The 13,490-nt window shown below is 59.0% G+C and overlaps 1 protein-coding gene across 1 annotated transcript in view; it reads right to left on the bottom strand.

Moving 5' to 3' along the window:
- The window catches only part of PLXND1 (plexin D1), a 55,128-nt gene extending 43,194 nt beyond the window's left edge, over positions 1 to 11,934 (bottom strand). The window contains exon 1 of the mRNA XM_070433589.1: positions 10,612 to 11,934. Within this exon, the coding sequence (XP_070289690.1) occupies positions 10,612 to 11,934 (1,323 nt within the window). The remainder of the gene's footprint in view (positions 1 to 10,611) is intronic.
- Between the last annotated feature and the right edge of the window lie 1,556 nt (positions 11,935 to 13,490).

Raw genomic sequence — 13,490 nt, 5'->3', positions numbered from 1 at the left:
GCCAACAGGGACCAGGAGGTGCAATGTAATGGGGGCCTCAAAAGCCAGGCCCAGACAAAAAGGCCTGGATTGTTGCTTCCTGCAAAGCCCAGCTGAGTAATCCTCCCCCATACTTCTTCAGAAGTGCTGAGGTCAAAGGGGGAAGTGTCCTCAAGGTCACCCAAGGACACGTGGTCAGGTCAGGATTTGAAGGCACACCTATGATTCTCAAACCCAAACTCCTCCCTCCCCCTTCAGTCTGTGGGGCCTCTCTGGACACTGTACCTACTGGGCTAGGAGTCCACTGAGCTGACACCTGCACGGAGGATAAACGGAGGCATGGAAAGAGCTCTGGGCGACTGTTTGCTGGCCCTGGGAGAGGTCAGAATGGACTCCATCCTGGGGGGCCTCTCGCAATGGCCCCCATGCCAAGGAGGAAGCTGCCTGCTGCCCAGAGAGGAAATACCAGCACCTCCCTGTGGGTGATCAAGACGCCCGCTTCCTGGATGGGCCAGGGCTGGAGAGGATGGCCAACAGGCCAGAGAACAATAGGGGGCCTGGCCCTGAGCTGGAGAGCAAAAGCCATGGAGGGGGGAAACGAAGGCACACAGAGGGGCAGAGGCTCCCGCAGAACACACAGCGCAGCGATTCCCCACCTTGTCCCCGGCTGCCTGAATCAGGAGGGTGAACTGGCCAATGGCAACGGCCACAGCAGTTCACGCAGACCCTCCTGGAGCTTGAGAAGCCGGCCGTGGTCTCCCCAATCCCCTCTCTGGAGGAGGCAGGTCACCCAGGCCCAGGGCCCTGAGGTCATCCAGGCCAACTGGGCACCATCAAGAAGGGCTGTGTGAGCCAGCTGGCCAGGCTGCCCTGAACACAAGTGTCCACCCACCCCCAAACACGCCGGGGCCTGCGGAGGGGCCGGACACAGTCTGGAGGGACAGCCCCCAGGCTGAGGTCAGAGGCCTGGCTGTCCTGGGATGGGGATGGGAGCAGGGGGCCCACACACTCTTGCTGTGTCCCCCGCACAGACAGAAGCCGAGGCCCCTAATGTGCCAAGCTTCATGGCTCTTAACACGGCGGGGTGCCCCATTCTCTCTGAGCCTCAGTCTCCTCATCTGTAAAGTGGGGACAGTAACAGCAACACCGTAACAAACGTTCCCAGGTGGCTCTGCAGGCCACTGGGCAGACGCTCGGGGACGCCTGAGGCGTGGGGAGCCCCCAGGAGGAGCCGCTCTCCCACTTCCCAAAGTGAAGCATGTGAGGCGGGGTCGGCAGTCCCGCCGGATGTTGGGAGCCGGGCCGGGCCTGCTCCACTCAGGGCCCGCCTGGGAACGAAGGCCACAGCCGCTGACTCAAGCAGCCATTGTTTTGTTAGCTGGACGTGCCCCCCTCCACCCCCCCAGACACTCCGCTCCCCCTTCTTGAAGCTGTTTCTCATTCCAGCCCAGCCTGGCCCCGTTTCCAGCCCTCCCCCCAGGGTCCCAGAGGAGCACAGTGTGGGACGGGCAGCCAGCGACTCTTCTCTGGCCCCAGTGAGAAGTCCCTCCCTCCCACCAGCTCTAATGGGGGCGGGGTGGCAGTGCAGTGGCGCTGGCCCTTCCTTACCCGGAACAGTTCTGTCCCAGCTTCTTCCCCGAAGGGGGTGCAGGCCAGGAGAAGCTGAGAGCCGAGGCTGCCTCTCCGGCACAGGCTGCCTTCCTCCTCCTGGGGCTCCAGGGCCCTAAAGACTGGAACTCACACTCTCCTCCCCAGAGGGTGCTGGCCTGGGTCCCAGAGTCACTGTACAATTGCTGTGGGCGCAGCTGAGGGGACAGGGCTGGCTTGGGGACCCCAGCAAACATCCCTGGGCCAAGTCTCAGGTGCTGGAGACATGGAGGTGACACGTGGGTCCCTCTCTCTGGTTGACCAGATCCCAGTTCAGGGACCAACCCCTAGTTGGGAAGTGACAGCTTCTAGGAATAACAATACAGTAGTATCAACAACACGACAATAATAATCAGCTACTGTTTACTTTGTGCGCAGATCTGGGCCTGCATAACCTCACTGAACCCTCACCACACCCTGACGCGTGGATGCTACTTTACAGCAAAGGTAACTGGGGCACAGAGAGGTGCAGGGATTTGCCCCAAGTCACACAGCCATTATGTCTAGATGGGAGCTTCACACCAGGCAGGCAAGCTCCAGAGTCCTGGCCCTTCACCACAGCCTGTCATCAGCTGCTCTGTCGGGCGTTGCCCACAGCTGCTGGGAGCGTGGCTACTTGGAGCTGGAAATGCCCTGGGTTGCAAGCTGGGGAAACTGAGGCCCATCAGGGAAATGTCCACTTCTGGAGGCTCAAACACAGACGGTGGACGCATCCTGAGAGGGGCTTCGGGGGCGGGGGTGGTGCTGATCCCCCTTTAGCTCCTTTCCCGGGCCTGGCTTCCACTTGGAGGCTTCTGCCCACTGCCCCCCCATTATTGACCGATCAGAGCAGAAAGTGCTATATGATTAACGCCCCACTGGGGCCTCACGGAACCTCGTAATGGAGCTTACAGCTTCCTCCCTCCTCCAGCACGTGATTTATTATATTTCAGGGTAAAGGACAGTGGAGTGGGCGGGGCGAGCCACACGGGCCCAGAGATGGGCGGATCCAGGTGGCATGGAGTATTAGCAGGAGAGTGGGCAGTGCAAGGCCCGTCTGGATGGCCCTGGCCCAAACACGGGCTTTGGAAGGAAGAAAACAGTCTCGCTCTAGGGGTAGTAGCCAGGATCCAAATCCACGTGGCTGGCGCCAGGGGACTTTCCAGGCCTGTCCCCATGTGGAGACCTGCTGGTTTCCATGGCAATCCCCACACCGTTGTCAGAGCTGGCCCTGGGGAGTCACCTGGTCCAGCGGCAGGGGCGGGCTCTGAGAGAGAGCCTCCTGCTTCTGCCAGCACCTGGCAGCACTAATTCGGGGCTCGCACCCACGGTCCCTTCTAGAAACAGATCAACTGTCTCGCTCTTCCCAAACCCTTGCTGGCTCTCCACAGCCCACAGGACAGTGTCCAAATCCTTGGCCTACACCCCAGACTCCACACACTCCCAGTTTCATCTCTGCCTGTTACCCAAGCCACGTTCTACCACATCTCTGGGCCTCTGCCCCTGCTGTGTCCTCTGCCTGGAATGCCTTCCCCAGCCCCATCTGTCAAAGTCCTGCTCCAACGTCACCTTCTTCCAGGAAGCCCTCCCTGACTTCCCCAGATGAGGCTGGTCAGTGTGTGGCTTTGGCTACAGCATGTCTTTTGTCATGATCTCCTCCCTGACCATCTGAGGAGGGGGGCGTTCCTGGAGAGTAGGGACAGGGTCTGATTCATTCCTTTCGGGGGCTGCCATGTAACAAAGCTGAGCCTCTCCCCCCCACACCCCACCTTACTGCCACACTTCAGAGCATCCTCCACCAGCAGGACAGACAGGTAGGAGATGCTGCCCAGGAGGTGTTGGGCTCTGGTAGGTGAAGGTAGCTGCAGTCCTGGGGAACAGGGGCCCCAGGGGGTGGGGGTGGGGGGGCCTGACCCCTGCTTGGGACCATGCTGGGTACTGGGGTTTGGCAGTTCCACAGGCCCCACTAGAAAGCTCTCACTACTCCCAGAGCAGCCCCAGTGGGAGCAGAACTTCCCTGGGCCTCAGTTTTTCCACCTTTAAAATGGACCCATTCACCCCTTCCCACTGGGACGTCAGGGGCCCTTTGGCTCACACATGCCTTTGGCCGGTGTTTTCAGAGGACCCAGAGATTAAAGGTGAGGAACACAGACTCTGCGGCCAGGCACCGGCTCCACATTTTACCCACTGTGACCACAGGCAAGTCACTGTGTCCCTCCGGGCCTGTGTCCCCTTTTTGTAGATCGGGGATAACCATTCATTCTGTTTCGGGGGGGGGGGGGGGTATTAAAACGTATACTACATGTAAAGTGCTTTGTAGAGTGCCCAACACAGAATAAGTTCCCAAGAAACAGCAACAGGAATAATAATAATGCTGATGGCAGCCGTTCTGGTGACAGAGTGAGGGCTTCCTTGCCACCCCATGTCCCAACTCAGAGCAGAAAACAGAGGTCCGGACAGGGGAAGGAGCCCCTCGTTCCCAGGGGCTCAGCCCTCATGCTCCTTCCATACACACCACCTCTTCCCCCCTGCAGCAACCAGAACTTGGAACCGGCCTGTTTCCTTACTCTCCATGAAGACCAGCAGCTGTGGGAGGGCAAAATGAACTCCCGTCGAGGGTGTTCTGCAGGGACCAACACCGACTCACACAGGGCCTGGGAGACACTGAACGCCAGGGCGCCCCTTCTTCCCTCGCCGAGCCCTCTTTACCAATGGGGACATCCAGGGTCCAGCACTCACCCACCTGTCTGGGCCTGCCTGGGTGTGGCAGGTCTTACTGTGGTCATGGCCAGGGCCATGACAGATCCTCCATCCACCTCCTAGCCAACGCCAGGCAGTGAGGTGCTGCCCTGCAGGGAGGCCCAGTGCCCAGCACGGTCTGTACCGGGTAGGGCTGGGGTTGGTGTTGAAAGGGATGTGTCAAGTCATCGTTCAAATTGACCACATCCCTCATTCCCACACCCAAAAGGCCAGGGGCTCACGCCTTCCAGAATCTAGGCGATCAACCCTATTTCCAGAGCCGAATGCAACCAGGTGTTCCCCTGCCTCCCCCACTTCCGCAGGAGGCCCCATCAGCTATAGCCCCCAACGTATGGCCGGGCCTCTGCAGATGCCCCAGCCGGCCACACCCCACTCTGGATCTGAGTCACTGTAGCGTCAGTCCTAGCTCCATCTGGGGCCTGCATGGAGGTGCTATCACAGAAGGGGATTTTGTACGAAGGGCAACACCCAGATTTCCATGAGCGGGGGAGGGGGTGCCACTGTACAACTTGCCACAGAGCTCACAACTAACAGCGCCATCACCCAGCGTGGACTCTGCAGTCACACTGCTGATCAGCTGTGTGGTCCTGGGCCTCAGTTTCCCCACGTGTAAACTGGGGATAACAGCACTTCCTGCCTCGGGGAGGCGGGCGGGGGGACTGTGAGATCAAAGGCATTGGTGTTCGTGAAGGGCAGGCACAGTGTCCCTGCTCAGAACTCAGAGCTCAGCCCCAGAGAGCCAAGAGGGCACCTACCCTCCGCACACCCTCAGGTACATCAGAAGCTCAGCACCTACCCCCAGCAACAGTAGTGACAGCAGGCTCACTCTACTCATCTCAATCCAGGCCCTCCTGCCTCTGAGCTGGCTGGGATCACCACAGCTCTAGACCTGCCCTTGCCTCACCCTTCTATCTTGCCCATGCCTGCTCACCTTTAGGGTCTGTGTGAGCCTCTAAAGCAGTGGTTCTCAACCTTCCTAATGCCGCGACCCTTTAATACAGTTCCTCATGTTGTGGTGACCCCCAACCATAAAATTATTTTCGTTGCTACTTCATAACTGTAATTTTGCTACTGGTATGAATCGTAATGTAAATATCTGATATGCAGGATGTATTTTCATTGTTATAAATTGAACATAATTAAAGCATAGTGATTAATCACATAAACAATATGTAATTATATATTGTGAAATATTTATTTCTAATTACAAATATGTGTTTTCCGATGGTCTTAGGCGACCCCTGTGAAAGGGTCGTTCGACCACCAAAGGGGTCTCGACCCACAGGGTGGGAACCACTGCTCTAAAGCATCCTCCCTCCTCTGAGCACACCCTGACCAGTTGGCTGTTCCACACACCGAACACACTTTCCTCTGATGTACTCTTTTCCTCTGCCTGCCATTTTTGGGCACTGCATGTGAGATTTTAATCTGCCCACATCCTCAGAAGACACTGGCCGGTTTTACAATGAGAAACCATGAGACCCAGAGATGACACAGCATACAGGGAGGAGAACAGAACTCAAGATCAGCTTTACCCTCACCTACCTGGGAATCAAAATGGATGACTTTCCCAGGGTGGGGAGAGATAGTAACAGTCTTCTGGCCCAAGCCCTATCTATCTCTCTAGGTTAGAAGGTCATCCTGGCCAACCTCATGGGAACCCCTTCTCCTGAGTCCTACCAAGTATCTCTGCTTATACCCTTGGCCACGGGGAGCTCACTCCCAGCCCCATTCCAATTCCATGTATAAAGCCCATCTTGGGAGCTGTCTCCCTCCACCTCCACCCAGCATTTCAACCCCTAAATTGGTTCAGAAAACGCCTTCTTGACAATGAGCACCCACCCACCACATGCCAGTTTAAAACCGCCTGAGGGTTTTTTTCCACCTTTACTATAAAAAGACACCTTGAAAATGCAGCATTGACATTTCCCTGTCAGTTTTCTTTTTGATTTAAAAACACAAATACTATGGTCATTCAAAGGTGACAGTGGGGGAGCTCGGGGAAGGAAGGAAGATTCAGCCTCACCCAGCTCAGTGGTTGAGCATCCACCTATGAACCAGGAGGTCACAGTTTGATTCTTGGTCTGGGCACATGCCTGGGTTGCAGGCTCGACTAGTGTGGAGCGTGCAGGAGGCAGCCGATCAATGATTCGATTTCATCACTGATGTTTCTATCTCTCCCTCTCCCTTCCTCTCTGAAATCAATATATATTTATATGTATTTTTTTTAAAGACTCAGCCTGCCCTTGCCTTGCTGGGTGACCCTGTACCTCAGTTTCCCCCCTTGATAGCTGTGGCAACTTCCCAAACTTGCTTTCACCTCAAACATGAGGTGACGGAAGGAATCCACGCTATACGCAAGGAAGGCTAATCTCCTCACTCCCATTTTATCAAAATAGCCCAACAGCCCCAAATATGCCAAAAACAATCAGGGACAAAGCTGGGGCCCTCGGAGGTTCCCCGCCTCTGACCTCACACCTCAGTGCTCCTCCCTTCTCTGCCAGATTCCCAGATGGAAGGTGGCAGTGGATGCTGACACTTCATTGTCTTAAAGGTGGAGAGCAGAGGAAAAAGCCTGCCCCAAATGACCCCGACTGAGGCTGTGGGGTTGAGAGACCCCAAAACAACGGTGGGCCCTGGCCAGGTGGCTCAGTTGGTTGGAGCATCATCCCGTACGCCAAGAGGTTGCAGGTTTGATTCCCGGTCAGGGCACATACCTGCATTTCAGGCAACCCTGGTCTCTCCCTTCCTCTCTCTCTCTCTCTCTCTAGAAATCAATAAAAAGTGAAGGGGGGGGGTCAGGGAAAGTGGGAGACATCTGTAAACTGTCAACAATAAAACAATTTAAATAAATAAATATAAGTACATATCAATAAAAACATATCCTCTGGTGAGGATTAAAACAAAACAAAACAAAAAAGCCCACAACTGCAGGAAGCTGAGTTTCCAGAGGCCTGGCCAAGCCACCTCCCTTGCCTGGAGGTCAGATGTCCTTGGAGAACAGATGGAAGAACAAGGTGCTGTCCCCTAGCCCAACTTCCATCTGATGCCAGGCCAGACTGGGCAGCTTCCTTCCCCTCCATCCTGTCGGTCCCCACCTCTGGGGCTACATCCTGGCAGCCAAATCTGTCCCAAGCCCACTGCTTCCTTCTCTGCCCCCCGATGGCCCATCACGTCCCCAGAACAAGGCCTGGCCCGCTGCCTGCACTGCTGCGCCCAGCGCCCACCACGGTGAGTGTTGGAGAAATATCTGCGAATGAGTGAGTGCATCTCCTGCCTGGGAGATGGCACCAGCCTCCCAACTACTCTCTCCCTGTCTCTCCTCTTTCCTTCTCACCAATCACCTAGGGACTTTCTAAAATAATTATGTTACAAATGATCACAGTAAGCACCAGCCAGGGAGCTTAGTTAGTTACAGCATCGTGCCGATATGCCAAGGTTGCTGGTTTGATCCCCAGTCAGGGCACATGTAAGACTCAACCAATGCATGCATAAATACGTGGAACAACAAATCAGTGTCTCTCTTCTCTCTCTCTCTCTCTCATCAATAAACAAAAATATGTATATAAAATAAAAATGTTTCATTAATAAAAAATAAAATGAAAATAATCATAGTAATTGCAAGCACATGTGCCAGCCACTCTACTAAGAGCTTCCCAAGTATTAGCTCATGGAATTCCCACCTGCAAAGTAGGTACTTTTATTATCATTTCCTTTCCACAGAGGAAGACATGCAGATGCTCATTCAAGTCATATCACTCCTCTGGCTAAAACCCTTCATGGCTCCCGATGTCCCCAGGATACAGTCCCAATTCCATCATTCGGCCAACCTGCACCCTGCAGGCCCACCCGTCTCCCCACTCCGTTCAGTTGCTCTAGCCCATTTGCTGTATCCGACCTGCAGGTGTTTGCATAGGCTGTTCCCTCTGCCTGGACCCTTCCCTCCTCTCCTGCCAGCCTCAGGTGGCTAACTCCTGCTCATCTACCTCTGCTTTGATATCACTCCCTCAAGAAGCCCCTCTCCCGGCTCCCTCATCCCTCCGGCTCTAAGAGCCTGGCTACACGTCAGTCCTCTGCTCCCCTGCATGATCCACAAGAGCAGAAACTAAGTCACCTTTGTCCCCCAGTGCACAGGGCTGGGCACCCAGTAGAGGTTTAGAAATGTTTATTGAGGTTTCTAGAGGTGGGAGAGGGTGGAGTCATCTCTGCTGCAGAAGAAGCCAAAACAGGTCACTCTTTGCTGTTCAGGATCAAGCCCAGACTTAACGTTAATACTGTCCCCTGGGGTAATAGCAACAAGAGCAGCATACCTCTCTCTACCAGGTGCTTATTATGTGCCAGATAAGTGCTTCACATTAATTAGTTCATTTAGCCCTTAGAGATTTGTTTTCATTATTCCCACTTTACAGATGAGGAAATGGAGGCACGGAGAGGTTAGGTCCGTTGCCAAAGTCACATGGCTGGGAAGTGGCAGAGCAGGGTTTGAACCCAGGGTGCGCAGTCCAAATTCTTAACCTATAACTAGGGAGCTGGCAACAGCCTGGAGCAAGAATAATGGCCACCCTCCCCACCCCCGCCCTGGGCCTTGATTTTACACATCTGGGAGAGGCTGCCCAGGGGCACTGGCCTGTGCCTATAGCTGGGTACGGGGAAAGGGAGAGGGATGCGGGGGACACAGGGCGAGTGACTGAGAGCTGAGAACCCACCTCACCTTGGGGTCAGCAGGAGGCCCTTGGCCACTCTGTCCCTGGGGCTGTGTCCTTGGAGAGGCCCTGCCCCCTAAAAAGAAGGAAGCCCCAGACCCCTTCAACAGAATGAGTCACTGCACGAGGCCAGGCTGAAAATAATGGACCTTAGGAACTGGGAAGGTTCCTGCCAGAGGGGGGGAGGAGGCTGTGGAGGCCCAAGGGGACAGACTCGCCGAGGGCCCGGATGGACATACAGGGCCTGGAAAGGTTGAGGAAAGGCTTTGGTCCCCCAACAAGGTCTTCCTTCCATAGAGTAGGGCCGACGCCCCACTCACTCCTAGCCCTGAGACCTCCATAAACAAAACTCACCCCTCAAACACAGCCCACTGGGGTATGTAGCTCTGGGAAGAGGAATGGTGGATGTCTCAACCACAGCGCTGGGCGGCCAGCCCTCATCTGGCTGGCCCCTGCTCCCTGGGACAGTCTGCCCTGCTCACCCACCGTGACCTTTATTTTCAGGGCAGCCAGCCAGCCGGGTGGTGGGCAGCCGTGGGAGCCTGACTATAAGAGAAGGAATCTGCATTTTCTGTAAGCCCCAGCGTTTGGGCACACCCACGGGAGAATAATTAAGCTCATGAGATCCTTGCCACAGCCTGAGGACCACAGAGAAGGAGTGGGGCAGGGCAATCCGGGGCCTGGCCCCAAGAAGGGCTCTGTAATCACCAGGAGTCAGCTTGGCGTTTGCAGAAGGAGAAACGGAGGCTTCCTGGGGCAGTGGCAAAGCCTGGGGCTCAAATGGATCTCCCAGACTCTGACACAGATGCAGAGTGTAGAAAGGGTGCAGGCTTCCATTTCCCAGGGCCCCCTAAAGAAGTGACCCCTTGCTGGTGCGCTTACTTGGAGAGAACTGCACAAAATTCCCTCGGCACCCTTATGTCACATCCACACAACTTCAACACACACACTGAGCCCCGAACCTGGCCCCCTCCCCGCCCCCTCACTCCCCAACCCAGCTCCAGACACTTGGGTCCCCTTCCCACCAGCTGGTGTGCCCCACGCCTGGCCCCTCCTCATTCCCTCCTGGGCCTCTGGGCCAGTCCTACCCCCGGCATACCCCCCTGGCCCTGGCACCTCCCCTCCAAGGCCTTTGGTCAGACTTACACTCGCTTGCCGTGTGCTCACCGCCTATGACCCACCTCCAGGTGCACACCTGAGCTATATATACACCTTTGGCTCTCTTCAGCAGGTACCCATCCACACCACAACCTGAACCCCTCCCACACACCTAGGTAAGCGCACCTGTACGCCAGCACTCAACTGAATGACCTCACACGCACACCTGGGCCATATTCGCGCTAGTTGCCCCCATCTCAGCTGACACCTGTACCCTCGAGAGTACACCGAAGTCCCGGCAAATGCACCTGTGGCCCAGAGTCCACACTTGTGTCCCCGTCCGCTCGCACCAGTGACCCGCTAAGCGCGCAACCCGCCTAGTTACCGGCCCGCTCTCCCTCGGCGACCTGAGCTGACTCCCCCGCACCGCCAGGCCTGGGCGTACCTGGATGTTGCTCTTGGGCTCGCAGGTTGTCCCGGTGCCCTGCACCACGCTGTCGAGCACCGCCACCACCTCGTCGGGTGCGGACTTCACGAAGCAGGCGGTACGCGCGGCGCGAATGGCTGCTTGCACGTCGGCGAAGCTGAAGGCGCAGAGCGCGGCGGGAGCCGCACGGGGCGCGGGGGCCCCCTGGGGCCGCTCGAAGACGGCAAAGAGCAGCTCGCGTGCGGGAAAGACCGACACCAGGCGGCTGTAGAGGTCGCCGCGGCCCGCGCCGCCCGCGCACTGCAAGCCCAGCTGGATGTAGGACTCGGTGAGCTTCTTGGCGTCGCCGCCGGCGCCGCGAGGCAGGCAGATGCGCGCCAGGAGGCTCCGCGCCTGGCTCTCCTTGTCGCCCGCACGCGCCTCGCTGGTGAGCGCCAGGTACGCGTAGGACGGGGCGCCCGGCGGCGGGTCCGGCGGGTGCAGGAAGGCGCGCACGAAGCCCAGCTTGTGCTGCTCCTTGGCCCCCTGCTTGATCTTGAGGATGTTGTCGTCGGAAGGGTTGAGGTCGAAGGTGAAGAGCTTGGCCAGGTCGCCGCGCGCGTCCAGGGAACGGATGGCGATCTCGGGCGTGTTCTCGAAGCGGTGGTCCTCCAGGCTGCGGTTGCGCGGGAAGAAGGCGCTGCCGTAGCCCGTGTACGTGGCGCCCACGAGGAGGCGGCTGCCCCCGGTGCCGGCGGCGGGCGGCAGCACCAGCCCGACGGTGGACGCGTTCGGGTGGTTGGCCGCCACGTTCAGCATGCTGGGGAACACCGTGACCGGCTCGGCGGGCGGCGCGGCGGGCGGGAAGCGCACGGCCACGGCCGAGATGTTGCCCCGGCGCCGCAGCTGGCAGAAGCCCTGGTAGATGGAGCCGCACACGACCACCAGGCCCTGGCCCGGGTCCAGCTGCAGGATCTTGTTGTAGTTGTCGGTGAGCCGCCGCGGGTGCTCGCAGGAGGCCTGCGGCAGCTGCGGGGCGTGACACAGGGGGCTGTCGGCCACGGGACCCACGGCCGCCTCGGCCTCCAGGCTCAGGTTGGCGCTCGACAGCTGGTAGAGGCGGTTGACGGCCGCCAGGTACACCGTCCCCGCCGCGCCGTCCAGGGCGAAGTTGTTGGTGGGCGTGGGCGAGGGGAAGCGGCGCTGGATCTCCAGGGCGCCGGCCCGCGCCGCCCCCAGCAGCAGCAGCAGCAGCGGCAGCGGGCACGGCCGCGGGGCCCGGAATGGCGGGCGCGGCGGCGGGGGGCTGGTCGCGGCGGCCCGGGCGCTACGGGGTGCGCCGCCCGCGGCGCGACGAGCCATCCGGGCGTGCGCGGGCTGCGCGGCACGGCGAGTGCATGGGGCGCGGCGCGGCCGGGAGCCGGGAACCCGGAGGAGGCAGGAGGCGGGGGGCGGGCCCGGGCCGCGAGGCGCTTCCTGCCCGCGCCAGCCGCCCCCGGCCCCGGCGCCCCGGCCGGGCTCAGCGGCGCAGCGCAAGCCGGGGGCGGGGCGGGGGCGGCTCCGTGGCGGACACGCCCTCGCGCCGCGCCCCGCCCGGCCGCGCCCCGCCCTCGAGCCCCTGCCCGCCCCCCGCCCACCTTCCCGAGCGCCCGGCGTGCTCCCCGGGCTGCCCCTGGGCCCCGCCCCGCCCTCCGGCTGCTGGACCCCGGCTGGGCTGTCGGAGGGTCCGGCCGCCCCGCGCCCTCCAGGACCCTCCTGCGGGCGCGGCGTCCGCGGCCCGAGGCTCCCTTTCCCGGCGTCGCCTCCGCCTCCGTCGCTTATCCTTCTTTCCTTCCTTCCTCCTGGCTGCTCGGCCCGTCTCGCTCGGACTGGGTTTTTGCTTTCTTTCCTCTCTTTCTCCACCCTCCTGTCTCCGTCTCTGTCTAACCCCCTCCCCGTGTGTGTTGTCTCTCTTTCCCTTCTCTGTCTTTCTGTCCTTAGCGCCCTCTCCCTCTCTCCGTGGCTCCCTCCGCTCCCTCCCCCTGGAACTCGCGGTCTCTCTCCCATCCGTCGGACCTCCCTCTTCTCCATCTCTGTCTGCCCCTTTCTCTCCCTCTCCGCCTTCTCGGTCCACAGCCCTCCCTCTCCCCATCTCGAAGTCTCCCCCTTTTTACCCTCTCTCATAGGGCACTGTCCAGGCCTGGGTACCTCCAGGGCCAGCTAGGCAGGGGGCACCACCCCCTTGGTCCCCAAGATCTGTCCCCCCAAACCCCGGCCCCGTAACAGGGGTTTGATAAGTGGTGGGACAGAGGGACAGAGCTCGAGGGTCAGACTCATAAATCGGGAAAATGGAGAGAGGGACTATTTCAGGCATGTGCCAGGCTGCGAGGCAGTCTGGTCTGCACTGGCCACACCCAGTGAGTGAGGCCTTGGTCCTGAGTGAGTGGCCTCCTGCGGAGGCCCAGCCCTGTGGGCTGCTGCCTTGCTGCCCACTGCAGTTCCCAGGAGGCACTCCCCCTTTGTGGGGGGCTGTAGAAGGACCTAGAATCCTCCGATTTCGTGGGTGGTCAGCCACTTCTCCTCCTGGAAGAAACAGGTAGACACTGAGGTGGGAGGCAGGCAGCCAGGATCCCAAGGTCACAGCGCCCATGTCAGGAGCCTCCTTGGCACCTGGCAAGGGTGGGTGCTCAAACAGGGCTCGCCTGGAGCTTTCCATGAATCAATTCTCTTCCTCCTCCTCCTCTTCCTCCTCCTGGAAGCTGCCCTCTGAGGCTGGTACTCTTAGGACCCCACTTTATAGATGCAGCACCTGACTCCCCAGAGAGAAGGGACTGGCTGGAGGCACCGCTCACAAGGAGCAGAATTGCAATGTTTGAAAGCCAAGATCTATTGGCTCTGAAACCACCCCAACCCACCCCCAGTCCCAGGCCAGCTCTGGC

This window comes from Myotis yumanensis, unplaced genomic scaffold (genome assembly GCF_028538775.1).
Source record: "Myotis yumanensis isolate MYYU_CA2020_CCGP unplaced genomic scaffold, mMyoYum1.0.hap1 SCAF_14, whole genome shotgun sequence".
Taxonomy (NCBI): domain Eukaryota; kingdom Metazoa; phylum Chordata; class Mammalia; order Chiroptera; family Vespertilionidae; genus Myotis; species Myotis yumanensis.
Note: the sequence above shows the minus strand (reverse complement) of the source record. Positions and strands in the feature narration are given on the sequence as shown.